General features: G+C 39.1%; 1 protein-coding gene across 1 annotated transcript; it reads left to right on the forward strand.

Annotated features, from left to right (window-relative positions):
* The first annotated feature begins 720 nt into the window (after positions 1–720).
* On the forward strand, positions 721–12,207 carry prelid3b (PRELI domain containing 3). Its single transcript, XM_079629585.1, has 6 exons — positions 721–989; positions 4,185–4,353; positions 7,472–7,561; positions 8,624–8,694; positions 9,650–9,752; positions 11,154–12,207. The coding sequence occupies exons 1-6, from the start codon at positions 958–960 to the stop codon at positions 11,268–11,270; spliced, it is 582 nt and encodes a 193-aa protein (XP_079485711.1). The 5' UTR covers positions 721–957; the 3' UTR covers positions 11,271–12,207.
* The last annotated feature ends 1,224 nt before the right edge of the window (positions 12,208–13,431 follow it).

The following is a 13,431-nucleotide window of genomic DNA, read 5'->3' on the forward strand; positions in this document are numbered from 1 at the left end:
TGCAAAATACACCCTTATTTACAACAAACATTTTCAGGAATTTTTTTTGTTGAAAAAATGTGTACAATTTGCTTGACAGATTTTGACAACTAGTTCAACATTTTTGCATGTAATGACTTAAGCAATGAAAGAAGGACTATTAGTTTGACTATTCAGCATTCACACGTATAGTTAATTTGGACTGACATGACATAAGCAAATGATAATGTTATAACACAGCAGAGAGTTGTATGAAAGCAATGCATGTCCAAAAGCTTTTGCAATCTGTTGGAAGGAATGAGAAACGGCTACTATGATGTGCACAAATGACTAAATGTTGTGGAGGTTGAACTAACTGTTGTGCAAATGTAAATAGTGATGTGAGAAATGCACCAAAGCGACTGAGAAAAACTGTAATATCCCATAAAAACGGATCCTGGTTTTCTGGAGATTGTTAAAGAGTTTCCACACATCTGAACTGAACAGATTCCACCAGGAATATCAAACCAATGACTATACAATATTAAACATGTCCGTTTCATTTTGCAGAATTTAGCAGTTTTAGTGATTTTAGTAGTTGTATTAATTTTCTAAACTATTATAAAGTGAATCAGAAAGTATAAAGTTTAAATATGAAGACTGGATAACCTTCACTCGGAGGTCGTGTGTGAGCTCTACTAACACACCTGGACAGAATGTGCACTGAACCGCGTGATGTAACGCTTCCTCTCATGTAATGTTCCCATAGTGACTTTAATGGTTGTTCCATTATAGTTCCGTACACACATGCGCACATTCTTCGGGCGCGAGGTTTTCCATCAGATCCCTCAGCCCTGATTGGCTGGATCGGGTCCTGCGCCAGTGCTGCGTCACCGGTGGGCGTGGCCTGCTCTCAGTGTTCTGGAACCGACGGCGGAAGCGGCGCGGTGTCACCAAGCGGCCCTCGCCCACTAAACATCTTAAAAAACACCAAGAACCATGAAGATCTGGACGTCAGAGCACATTTTCAAGTTAGTGAATGTTTTATGTTTCATTTTAATGAGATGGAAGGCAAATTTGAGAGCTTGAATGACCGCTGATTTGCTCAGCGGTTTGCTCGTGCACGAGGCGCGCCAATCTCTCCAACGTCTTTTCCTGTCAGACAGTCAGTTTGATAAAAATAATGTTTTTAATCTCCAGTGTGTACGTTATAACTTATATATATATATGTATATATGTGTGTGTGGTTGTGTAGAGTCTTGGACGTCAGAGTATTAGTAATGTAAAAGCGATAAGTGTATAAATTAAGTTATGCTAATGCTGCTATCTGAAGTGAATTACTTTTTACGACATGACTAAAGATTAATAACGTTAACTAATAATGACTGCAACCAGAGAATAAGTGTTTATTAAGTAAATTAGAGAAAGAGTTGCCGGTTAGTTAACGTTACACAATCTACCGCGCATGTCCTTGGCCGCTGAAGGACTAGTTAACGTTAGGCTAACTCCGGCTAACTTTAGTCAACTTTATAATGTTGAGTTTCACAGATTCTGTTATTCTATTATCTGATCTTTAGTACACTGACATTCTTATTTTGTCCATTCTTTGCAAGAAAACAATAGCATAAGCAATAAATATAGGAGAAAAGGGATGCTCGATATATTTGCCACCATATCGATATTAGCCGATATATGCTAATGTTTTATGTTATATTATCGGCCATAAAAATGGTCTGATATATTAAAGCCGATAAATAATGGCCTATTTCCTTCAGCGGAGACACATGCAACTATTGTGTGTTTCAACATGATGGTTTTAAATAGCTTGAAATTGATTAGAATCACTTAAAAAAAAGTAAAATACAGCACAAGTCGGTCATATCGGCTACATAAAATTATGAGAACGTTATAATTGTGTGTTTGGGACATGGACTTTAATGGTAAAACTTGTTTTTACAATCAGGCTCTAAAAAATTCAAATTTAGATGTTTATGCCACTATATCGATTATCGGCTTTTAAATATAACGAATTATCAACCAACATTTTCATATCGGTGCATCCCTGTGTCGAATAAAGAAGATAGGTTTCTTTCTGTATTTTGGATTGGTAATTCTTACTAGTGTATTCTTTTTTTATTTATTATCTTTGCATTTTATTGTTTTTTTTACACCTCTTAAATGGACAAAATCAGACTATCCTGAAATGACAGTATGAACTGAGTTTATAGTTGTGCTTCAGTGGGTCAGCAGGACCAAAGCTGATCCTGAGAGTAGCTAGTGTGAGGATGTTGAGTCATAACATCATATCATCTGCGCTGGACATTGACCTTTGAACCCACGCGTGTGAATCTGGACATTACTCAACTCTCCTTGGCGAGGGCTGTGACCTTTCCTCCACATGACGTCACGCGCCACATGACCACTGCCGGTCTCCCAGGCAACCGTTCACATGACGGAATGTACTAGGCCTATTCCAGGAGCGAGCGGTTACTTCATTAGACACATGGGTCCATATCCATAAAAAACATATACAAAACTAATGTATAATTAAAAAACAAACAATTTTTGTTCCAGTGTTTCCAAAAACATGAAGTTTGTTTAGTTCTGGTTAGTTAAGTTCCCTTTGTACACACAGTCACATCCACATATTGATCATTAATCATAAATAAACTCTTTACATGCACTCTTAAAGTCACTATAAAATGACAAATGGACAATTCTAGTTTTTAATAGAATATTGCAGTGTTTATTCTTAATGACTTAGATGTGGTTTTTAACTTCATGTTCCCTATTTTGAAGAAAAGACTAGTGCAACTTCCCTTTCGTGATGAGTTTAAAGAAAACAGGCCCATCACAGATATTAGATCAGTATCACTGAGCAATGATGACTTGGTTACAGGGCTGTAAACGGTTAATCGCGATTAATCGAATCCAAAATAAAATTTTGTGTTTACATAATATATGTGTGTGTATTCTGTATAATTATTTTGTATATATAAGTACACACACATGCATGTATATATTTAAGAAAAATGTGTTATTTATATATAAAATAGTTCTATTTAAATAATTTATATATCTAATATAAATCATATTAAATATATATGCAGGATATAAATGCAAATATTTCTCAAATATGTACATGCATGTGTGTGTGTGTATTTATATATACAAAATAATTATACACAATACACACACACACATATTATGTAAACACAAACTTTTATTTTGGATTCGATTAATCGCGATTAATCGTGACATGAAGAAGCTTCCCTTCCAACACAAGCAAACCAACAATAGAGAACTGAGATATTAATGACAAGTCTGATGTTTTTCAAAGCATTGTGTTAAAAATATAACTAGGATTGCACACAGAATATATACTTCTTCGGACATTGATTTCATATGAATCTCATTTGGACCGATCCTAGCTGTGCATTTCTGATGTTATCAGTTTTTTTTACATTTTACAGTTTTAGCTGTTTCTAGGTCATCTGGTGAAGAAGTGTGCATGTGTCTGGTGATGAAACAGAAGTCGATCTTCCTCTCTCTCTCTCGTCTGAGTGAAACGGCTCGTGTGAAGGCTTTAACTGGAGCCACTCCTCCGCTGTTATAGTTAAACACACATGCAGAAACACAGTTATGTAACTCCGCCACACGCAGATGTTGCGCAATTAAACGCCCTTAATATTTCCTGCTTCCTAGATCAGCTTAAAGGCACAACATTCTCGTACGACAAGATGGAGCTGGATAATGTTCTGATCCAGTCTGACCTCTGACCTGTAATGCCTGAACCATAATCACACACCGTTGGGTCGTTGGCCAGAGGTTGAGCACTCAGTCTAGGTTCTCTCGAGGGTTATTCCTCCATTCTGTCACTGTGGAGTTTTAGTTCCTCTTTAGGCTTTTTCTTGCTTAGTTTAACATTCAACAATATTATTGATCTCCTGCATATGAACTGAGCTGGACGATGACATCACTGTTTTCTCCAGAGCGGCTATATATATATATATATAAATGAACTTAATAACTTTTTTACAACAGAAATGAACCCTCACTGAGCTTACTTAAGCTGGACTGTGCCGCTATTCTCTTCTGGACACACACTCTGTTGCATTATTTCCTGTTCTCTCTGTAAAGCTGCTCTGAGACACTCTGTGCTGTAAGGCGGTATATAAATAAAGGTGACGTGTCAATAATAACGCTTCTGCTTTTGTCTCTCGCAGTCATCCATGGGAAACCGTGACCAACGCCGCCATGCAGAAGTACCCGAACCCCATGAACCCCAGCGTGTTCGGCGTGGACGTGCTGGACCGTAACGTGGACCAGCAGGGACGCCTGCACAGCCAACGCTTGCTCAGCACCGAGTGGGGTCTGCCGTCCATCGTCAGATCGGTACACACTCTCTATCTTCTCCTACGCTGCGTCTTTCACACCTACCTTGTTTGGTCCGGATTTTCTTAATTTCCAGTTTGATCCGAATCAAAATGACAGGTGTGAACACTCCCCCGCTCACGTAGTCTCGGTCCGGATCAAACTGAACACAGGTTTGGTTCGTTTCTAGTGTGAACGCATTTTCTGTATGGACCTTCAGAGCGTTTACAGGAAGTTCCCGCAGGATTGCTTGCAGTCTTCTCGTCCTTTCCTGCCGGCGTCGATAAAATGTTCGGACGACGAGGACGTTCATTTGGCGAATTTGAGCTAGCCTCACTAGTTACCCGCAGGATTGACAACATGCTAACGTCAGACGCACATCCATTTACAAACATTTAGTTTTATCAGAAATATGGTTAACCGTTGTGCCTGGGGCGTTTGTAACACAGATACGTGTTCCCCAGAGAGGTTGGAGGGGTGTCCGTTTTTTTCCCCTTCCCAAAACCAGTCAAATCCTGCCAAGTGTCGTCTTTGGATTAAACTGTGTGGACGTCCTCAGTCAGCGAAACCCCTCAAGATCAACAACACACTTTTGTGTTTTAACCGTACTGTGAAGTTACACTAGTTAGACAGTTTTATGCTGGTTTATGTCATGATTTCGGTTCTCTGCCCTAATTGTTGATACGCTAGCACACGCTGCTAATAAACACAACTTTATACTCGCATAGTCCGTTTGCGTTGTAATAACGATTATAGAAGTGAATAGAGACCAGCTCTGCATGAACAGTGTTGCTCCTGATATTGTGAGTCCCAGTCTCCGTCTCCATCAGGATATGATGCGCTGGGTCATGTTTTGACTGTGACCGTTATGCTTTTGCCTCTATTTGGATCTTGTTGTTGCTTGTGTTTCGCCGGTGTGTCTTGAATAAAGCCTTCGAACGCACACTGAGCCCCTTCTGCCTACTTCTATCCGACACTTTATTTGCTGCTTTATAAAAGTTTGATAAAAGTTCATCAGGAAGAGCGTCACAGCATAAGCCATGTTGATACCAAACCAGAGCCCAGAGGAAGTTGTCGGAGGTAGCAACAGTAACTAAGGGGGGCGGGGCTTAGCCAAAGGTGAATTGCAGTGTGAAACCAAACCAAAACTTAAATGTATAAAATGTATCAACATGAAGTTTGGACCTTGGTGTGCAGACTCTTAGGTGTGTGAACGCCCTTATGCTACGCCCTAAAGGTACCGCACTCTTTTTGTGAAGAAAAAAAACTCCTTTTGTGTGTATCAGGAGAGTAGCTGAGCTTTAGGACACACTATCACGTCATGCAGTCGTGTGTTTAACGGTTGCTCTCTGTCATCCTGTCACTGTAACCTGACCTGTCAATCATCTTGTCAAAGATAAAATCCTCCACGTTTTATATCCTATCGTATGAGAGAGAAGCGTTGATCTGCAGTCGCGGGTCTGTCATGCCGAGACTCCTCACATTAATGCATTTAAAACTGAATGGCCAAACGGGTCTTTATTATTTTATTATTTATATATATTAATAATATATATTATTGTATCAGGTTAAACTTTGATTATTCTCTCAACCCTTTATCTAAACCTCTCGCTGTCGGTCGAGCGTATCCGCCATGTTTTGTAGTTTTTAAACGCTTTTACTCGTGTTTGTAGTTCCTCAAGCGCAGTGGGTTGTGGGTAATATTAGCTGTTGTAGTGAGCAGGGAATAGTAGATCATCCGGGACACACTTATTCTAATCTCACACACGGTTTAGGATTGATAGTGTGGACATTGAGACGCTGGGCTAGACTAATCGGTTTGTCTAAGCTAGCAGCTAATGTTAATCTTGAAACAGGAAGTAGTAGCTCTCACCGTTCTCGTCTCATGAAATCAGCTCACCCCTGTTCTTCTGTGGCCTGAGCGTGAGGAGGATTGCTGACCCGTAGACGACCCAGCTGAGCGGTTATATCGGTCCGGCTAGTCCTCGGCACATGTCGTCCCGGTGTCGTGTGTCTGAATGAACCGTTCTGTTCTGCTGTGACGTCCGAGTGATTCCTGACCTCCAGCTTTACATTCATTCTGCTCAAGGACACACACGCACTCCCCAGTGTGACCCCTAGAGCTCTCGTTTGTTATGAGATACAGTACTGGACGTTAAAGAGTTTGAAAAGAGTCTCTTCTGCTCACCAAAGCTGTGTTTATTTGATCAAAAATACTATAAAAACAGTGAAATATTATTATAATGTAAATCAGCAGTTCTCTATGTGAATATATTCAGCATCATTACTCCAGTCTTCAGTGTCACATGATCCTCCAGAAATCAGTGTAATATGATGATCTGATGCTCAAGACACATTTATGATTATTATCAGTGTTGAAAACAGTTTCATATTTTTGTGGAAACTGATACATTACTCGTCAAAAGTTTGGGGTAAGTAAAAATAAAAGGAGAGAGAGAAAGCAAATTACTATTTATATTCATCAAGAACACATTAAATTGGTCAAAAATGGCAGTAAAGACATTTATAATGTTACAAAATATTATATTTCAAATAAAAGCTGTTCTTTAGAACTCCTGAAAAATACAATGTCTTCATTAATCTGAAGCAGCACAACTGTGTTCAACTGATAACAATCAGGAATGTTTTTGAGCATTAAATCATCATATTAGAGTGATTTCTGAAGGATGGATAATCTGTTTTACAGTGGAATAATATTTCACAGTTTTTACTGTATGTTTGATAAATGCAGCCTTGGTGAGCAGAAGAGACTCTTTCAGAAAATCTTTTATTTTATTTTTTAGTTCCAGGTCTTCAAAAACTCTCAGAGAGCAAAAAGATTCTACGAGATATTACATGGATCAAAAGAAATGTGTTTCTGATCGTTCTTCTGGTGATGTGAATCCTAATCGTTGAGTTCCATCTCACGTTGGAATCACATGTTTATAATTTCATGGAATTTTCTTGTGTGAACTGATCAGTTTCCTACAGCGGCGCCATCTTGTGTGCAGTCAGTGCTAGTACAGGTCAAGATGATAGCAGTGTTGGAGGGTAATAAGAGTTTGAGTTCTCTCTTCAGTGAAACTGGTGTGTGTTGAGATCACGGCCTGTCTGATTTAGACGTCTTGTTCTTCCACAGATAATTGGCAACACCCGGACGTGTACGTACATCCAGGAGCACTCCGTAGTGGATCCCAGAGAGAAAACCTTCGAGCTTCAGTCGACCAATGTAAGTGGCACGGTCGACACGAGTCGCACACATGCCGTCACCTGATCAGATCCGGTCGGTCATTATCTGATGCTTACAGCGCTGTCCATTTTTCTCCATCACATATTATAGTAATCATCATTAAGTGGGTATCATTTGGAAGCTTAAACACTCAAAATTCATCTTGTGAAAATGGTTTTGAAGTTGAAAACGGTGCTTCCCTCACTGGTCAAAATGACCCGAAGCCCTAAAATTATACTTCTTTTTTTTATTTTTTATTTTTTAGAGAGCTTATTTTATTTCATTTTCATCATATTTTTCTATTTTGGTAGATTTTTTGTTATTTTATTTACCTTCAAATGACTAAATTTGATCAATAAATAATAAATAAATATTAAATTAAGCACATTCCTCACTTTATTTCAACTTAAATTCAAAATAACTCACAATTTCATGCATAACCCTTTTAATTCAGCTCTAAATATCTCACTCTGCCGACGTGTTGTGGAAAATATAATAATATAAGATGATATTTGATGACTCTAGATGGGCTTATGTCTCTATATGGAGCAGATGAGCTGTTCCGCTGGGTCCTAAAGCCAGTTTCTCTTCAGTGTGCATTCACATGTAGAGATTATTTTAAAAAATGTTTGGTAAAGTTTTAGCATAGTTTGAATTTTGATCATTTTTAGGTTTTCTGTGTACTGAAGCATTCCTCACATTTCATTAATTCCCAAAGTGACCCGAGAGGGAAAGAGTTGTTACACTTTAAAATTCAGCTGTTTTTTTGTGTATTCGTGTTTCAAGTGTGACTAAGTCCTGCGGTCTTTGACCCCTCTAATGAACACTCAATTTTTGAAAATGAGCTTTTTAAATGGCCCTGGGGAAGGATGAGGGTTAGATCATTAGCAGCACAATTGTCAAGATATGAAGTTAATGTGAACCTGTCAGGTCGTTTCTGGTTTGTCAGCATTTCCTGCGCACCTTTTCTCATGTTCATTCTGGGAGGGCGTTGGTTTGTCTCATGGCTGCATACTCTGCAGATGTGTCATGTTTATCGTCTGCCTGGTTTTCTCTCCGTAGATCACCTTCACGAACATGGTGTCTGTGGACGAGCGGCTCACGTACCGCCCGCACCCGGAGGACCCGGAGAAGTGAGTCCCTCTCGGTTTAACTGCCACACACTCATACACGTGACTTACAAGCTCTTCATATAGGGCTGTCAAATTAAAATGTAAATGCCGAAATTTAAATGCTTGACACACCGAAAATTCAAATGCACATTTTTTCGAAATGTTTTTAAAATTCAACGAATATTGAATTTGAAAAACATTTCGTAAAAAATGTGCATTTGAATTTTCGGTGTGTCAAGAGGCGCTCAAGACATGGGACAGGTCACCCAAACATGATCATGGTTCATCATTTCCTCTCCCTCATGTCATTCCAAAACTATAAGGAGTTTGAAACGCAAAGATGAATAAAAGTGTTACGGGTTTGGAATGACATGAGGGAGAGTAAATGATGGAACCATGATCATGTTAGGGTGAGCTGTCCCTTCAAACACCTCATGTAAAGTCTAACCAAAAATAATATTATTATAATATTAGATTTTTTTTTTTAATAGTGTGTGAACACTTCTGTATACAGTAAACTGACATATTATACCCAAAACTCTTCATACAGAGACTACCAGTAACATTAATAAACATTTGGGACCAAAAATTATTCAGACACGTTGAGCTGGTCATGTTCTGCTAAAGTGTGTGTGTCTGTAACTGCTAATGCTCTTCTTACACACACACTGAACACACTGAAGCATTGCTTGGTCACTGGTTGAGCTAAACTGGTATTATCTAATTGTGTAGTTAAATTTACCAGCTGACAGATATTCAACATAATTTGTGTGTGTGAGAGTGTGTGAGACAGTTGATATTTGACAGGTTTTGTACATCCTTCTGAGTTCTGCTCATATTTTAGTACCATTTTCTAAACTATAGTGAATAAACTGATGATGTGAGGAATGTTGAAGGTGTGTGAATGATGTTGGTTTGAGAGTGTGTCGTGTGTGTAACACCAGTGGCGTGTGCTGATGCTCTGCTTGCCCTGCAGGACGATGCTCACGCAGGAGGCCATCATCTCTGTGAAGGGCGTCAGTCTCAGCAGTTATCTGGAGGGACTCATGGCATCAACCATCTCCGCCAATGCAGGAAAGGTCAGAGAACACTGTCACTCACATGACATCAGCCAATAGCAGACCACAACCATCCAATCCATTCCTCAGACACAATCAAGCCCCGCCCACATGACGTGTGGACCACAAAACCAGTCACATGGGTCAATATTTTGAAATTTGAAATCTGAATAAATAATCTCTCCAGTGATGTGTGGTTTGTTAGGATATTAATATTTGGTCGAGACACAACTATTGAAAATCTGGAATCTGAGGAGCAAAAAATGTAAACATTGAGAAAATCTCCTTTAAAGTTGTGCATTTATGTTCACGATTGTGCTGCATTCACTCACAAAAATACATGTTTTATATATTTACGGTAGGACATTTACTAAATATCTTCATGGAACATGATCTTAATATCCTCATGATTTTTGGCATAGAAGAAAAATCTATAATGTTGACCCGTATAATGTATAGTTGGATATTGCCACAGATACACCCGTGCGGCTCCAGACTGGTGCAGTGATCCAGGGTCTCATATAAAGTGCTCTAGAACAGGGGTTCCCAAACTTTTCCATGACAAGGCCCCCCAAATACCACGAGGTTCTGGCCAAGGCCCCCCTTTTATTGAACCCATCGACACCGATACAGATTTTAGCCGATTCCGATTTTATTTTTCCTAACCACTTTACAGCACACACACACATTTATTTTTAATTTAATTCATTATTTTTTTAAGAAAACACCATATACTTTTACCCAAACTAAATAATAAAAACAAGTTTAAATGGGTAAATTTCATAAATATATCTATATTTTTGAGTCTTCATTTTCTTTTCTGACATAGCCATCTCCAGTTCTTGTTAAAACACACTAGACATGCAAATAATGTGCATTTTAGGCACTTTCTGTGTGAAATATTTATTTTGTCCATCAACAGTGTGCTTTCACTGTAATTGAGCGTGAGCAGCGCAGCTAACCCGCGCTTCACTGCTGCTCGCGGTGTGAACGCACTCACTGATTAACATGCACGCCACGCTGAAAACAACACGCTCTGCTCACGCTTGCGGTGTGAACCGGCCGTAACTCACGAGGTGTCCTACATGTGTGCGCGTGTGATGCTGATGCTGCGCGATGTTAATCATGCGGCGCCGAGTGCATTTGACCGGCATAACATTGGCATATATGTCAGACTGACCAGCCGGGCGCCTAATCTCTAAAATATTAGCATTAAAAGTATAATGTTCAGAGGTTATGCAACAAATTATAATGCTATTTCATAACAATTCTCATAATATAATTTTTTTTTTTGTCTTCCAACTTGCTGTGGCCCCCACTTTGAAAACCCCTGCTCTAGAAATATAGCTTGACATGATGATGTTCAGTGGCTAAAAGGTTGTGCGCTGTCTGACGTGTGTGTGTGTGTGTGTGTGTGTGCAGGGCCGCGAGGCGATGGAGTGGGTGATCCGCCGGCTGAACACTGAGATCGAGGAGCTGGCCCTCACAGCGAGAGGAACCCTGAGGACGCCTATGGCCGCCGCCGTGGCGGAGAAGTGACCGCGGCTCCTCTCGCGGCCGGACACTCGTCTGCGCCCGTATTCAAGCGTCTACATTAGAGGCCGACGGGAACACGACGAGCAGTTTTAATACATCAGTGTAACGGGACTCCGCGATCAAGACTGCGCATGTGCGGCGCATCGCTCCACCAGCACTTACACACCTGAAGACGTTAGCAATGTCATTATAACTTATTATATTACTATTACACTGTTAAAACACGGAAGGGAACAGAGTAATCCAGGACCATCAGGCGTGTGTGCGGAGGATTCTTCAGCGCGGGGTCCTTAGCAAACAAGACAGCACCAAATGACATCATCATCATGTGACTCGAGATGCACTGCTGATTCGCTGTCGGGAACATGTGCTTCAGGAGGCGTTCGGGATGAGGACTGTGTGTGTGTGTGTGTGTGTGTGATGGGAAACATCAGAGATGTGCCTTCTGCAGTGTGTGATCCGAGGACGGCGGAATACATTCTATTTATTTATTTATATTTTGTAGATTTATGGGATTTCATCTCCAGCATCCAGACTGTCCGTCACGCAGAAGAACATCAGTCCAGACGCTCTTCCGACGCGGCGCCGTGTCCGCGAGGAGTGTGTTGTGTTACTGCGTCCGCACACACATCTTCAATGCAGGAACTTGTGTTTTGGTTTCCTTCTCGATAGATTAGCATATTTTGTTGGGTTTTACTGGTATATTATGATGAACTAAAATAAAACTAACTGCATTTAAACAACTTATTTATATTGAATGTAAGTATTTGTTTACAGGCGTACTTAGTAATAAATATTGACAAAAGCAACTTGGTGGAAATCATTTAGTGTTTAGTGTGTGACGTACTGACGACACGGGGTGATCTCGTCCATCATCTGATCTCAGAACAGCCAAAGCTGTGTACAGCTGTAGAAATAAACTCACTCGTACTCAACTATGGCTCGTGTGTGTGTGTGTGTGTGTGTGTGTGTGTGTTTTCCCGGAGGAGCAACAACTGTGTCTTATTTACAAGTTACAGCAGAAGTTTAGAAGTCTTCTACAAACCACACCGCTTTCTGGCTCACGTTTGAACTACATTATTTACATTCATTCTGGTTTATGGAAGAGAAACACTACAAATAAATAAGGCTCAATTTTAGTTATTTATTATTAGACATTAAAAGATAATTCCGGTATTTAACACCTTGAGTCTATATTGTAGTTTGTTTTGGATGAACAAGAGTGGTGGACAAATTTTTTTTGACAATGGTTCCTCTCTCGAGTTTTTGACTATAATAGAATTGGCCATGGACCCATTTAACATGGGAGTCAATGTGCATGTCCGAAAATGTCATTAAAACAGCCAATGATGTTCGTTTACAAAACTGTTAAACTCACCGAGTGGTTAGTGATGTTAGTTGATGATTATAAACAATATATCGTCGCAATATATGATTCCAATCCGTTTATTTTGCTATAGTGGAACTATTTTTTCAACAATGAGATTTTACAAAATGACGAATAAAACACGACAGAAACTGTATTTCGCAACACTTTTTGTTTCTGGAACATCAACTAACATCACTAATCACTCGGTGAGTTGCACAGTTTTGAAAAATAATGTTAAAGGTTGTTTTAATGACATTTTCGGACATGCCCATTGACTCCCATGTTAAATGGGTCCATGGCCAATTCTTTTATAGTCAAAAACTCAAGAGAGGAACCATTGTCAAAAAAATGTTGTCCACCACTCTTGTTCATCCAAAACAAACTACAATATAGACTCAAGGTGTTAAATACCGGAATTATCCTTTAATGACATACAACATGTAAAACTATAACAAGACTTCCAAAAAGATAACAACTAAAAGGATTGGTTTACAATAGAAAGAAAGAAAAAAAGAATATATATATTTACTCATTAATTTAAATTAGGGCTGTCAAAAGATTAATCGTGATTAATCGCATCCAAAATAAAAGTTTGTGTATGTGTGTGTACTGTGTATAATCATTATGTTTAAATACACACACATTCATGTATATATTTAAGAAATAATTGCATTTATATACTGTATATATTTATATAATTTATATTCTATATAAATATTTTATATATAGCTATAACCAATTTTTCTTAAATACATGATTGTTTTTATTTATATATCTAAATAATTATACACAGTA

Source organism: Phoxinus phoxinus, assembly GCF_949152265.1.
Source record: "Phoxinus phoxinus genome assembly, chromosome: 11".
Taxonomy (NCBI): Eukaryota; Metazoa; Chordata; class Actinopteri; order Cypriniformes; family Leuciscidae; genus Phoxinus; species Phoxinus phoxinus.

Coding starts and splice junctions, on each gene's coding strand:
- prelid3b (XM_079629585.1), top strand. CDS start 958: ATGAAGATCTGGACGTCAGAGCACATTTTCAA. Junction 990..4,184: donor ACGTCAGAGCACATTTTCAA/GTTAGTGAATGT, acceptor TGTCTCTCGCAG/TCATCCATGGGAAACCGTGA. Junction 9,753..11,153: donor TCTCCGCCAATGCAGGAAAG/GTCAGAGAACAC, acceptor GTGTGTGTGCAG/GGCCGCGAGGCGATGGAGTG.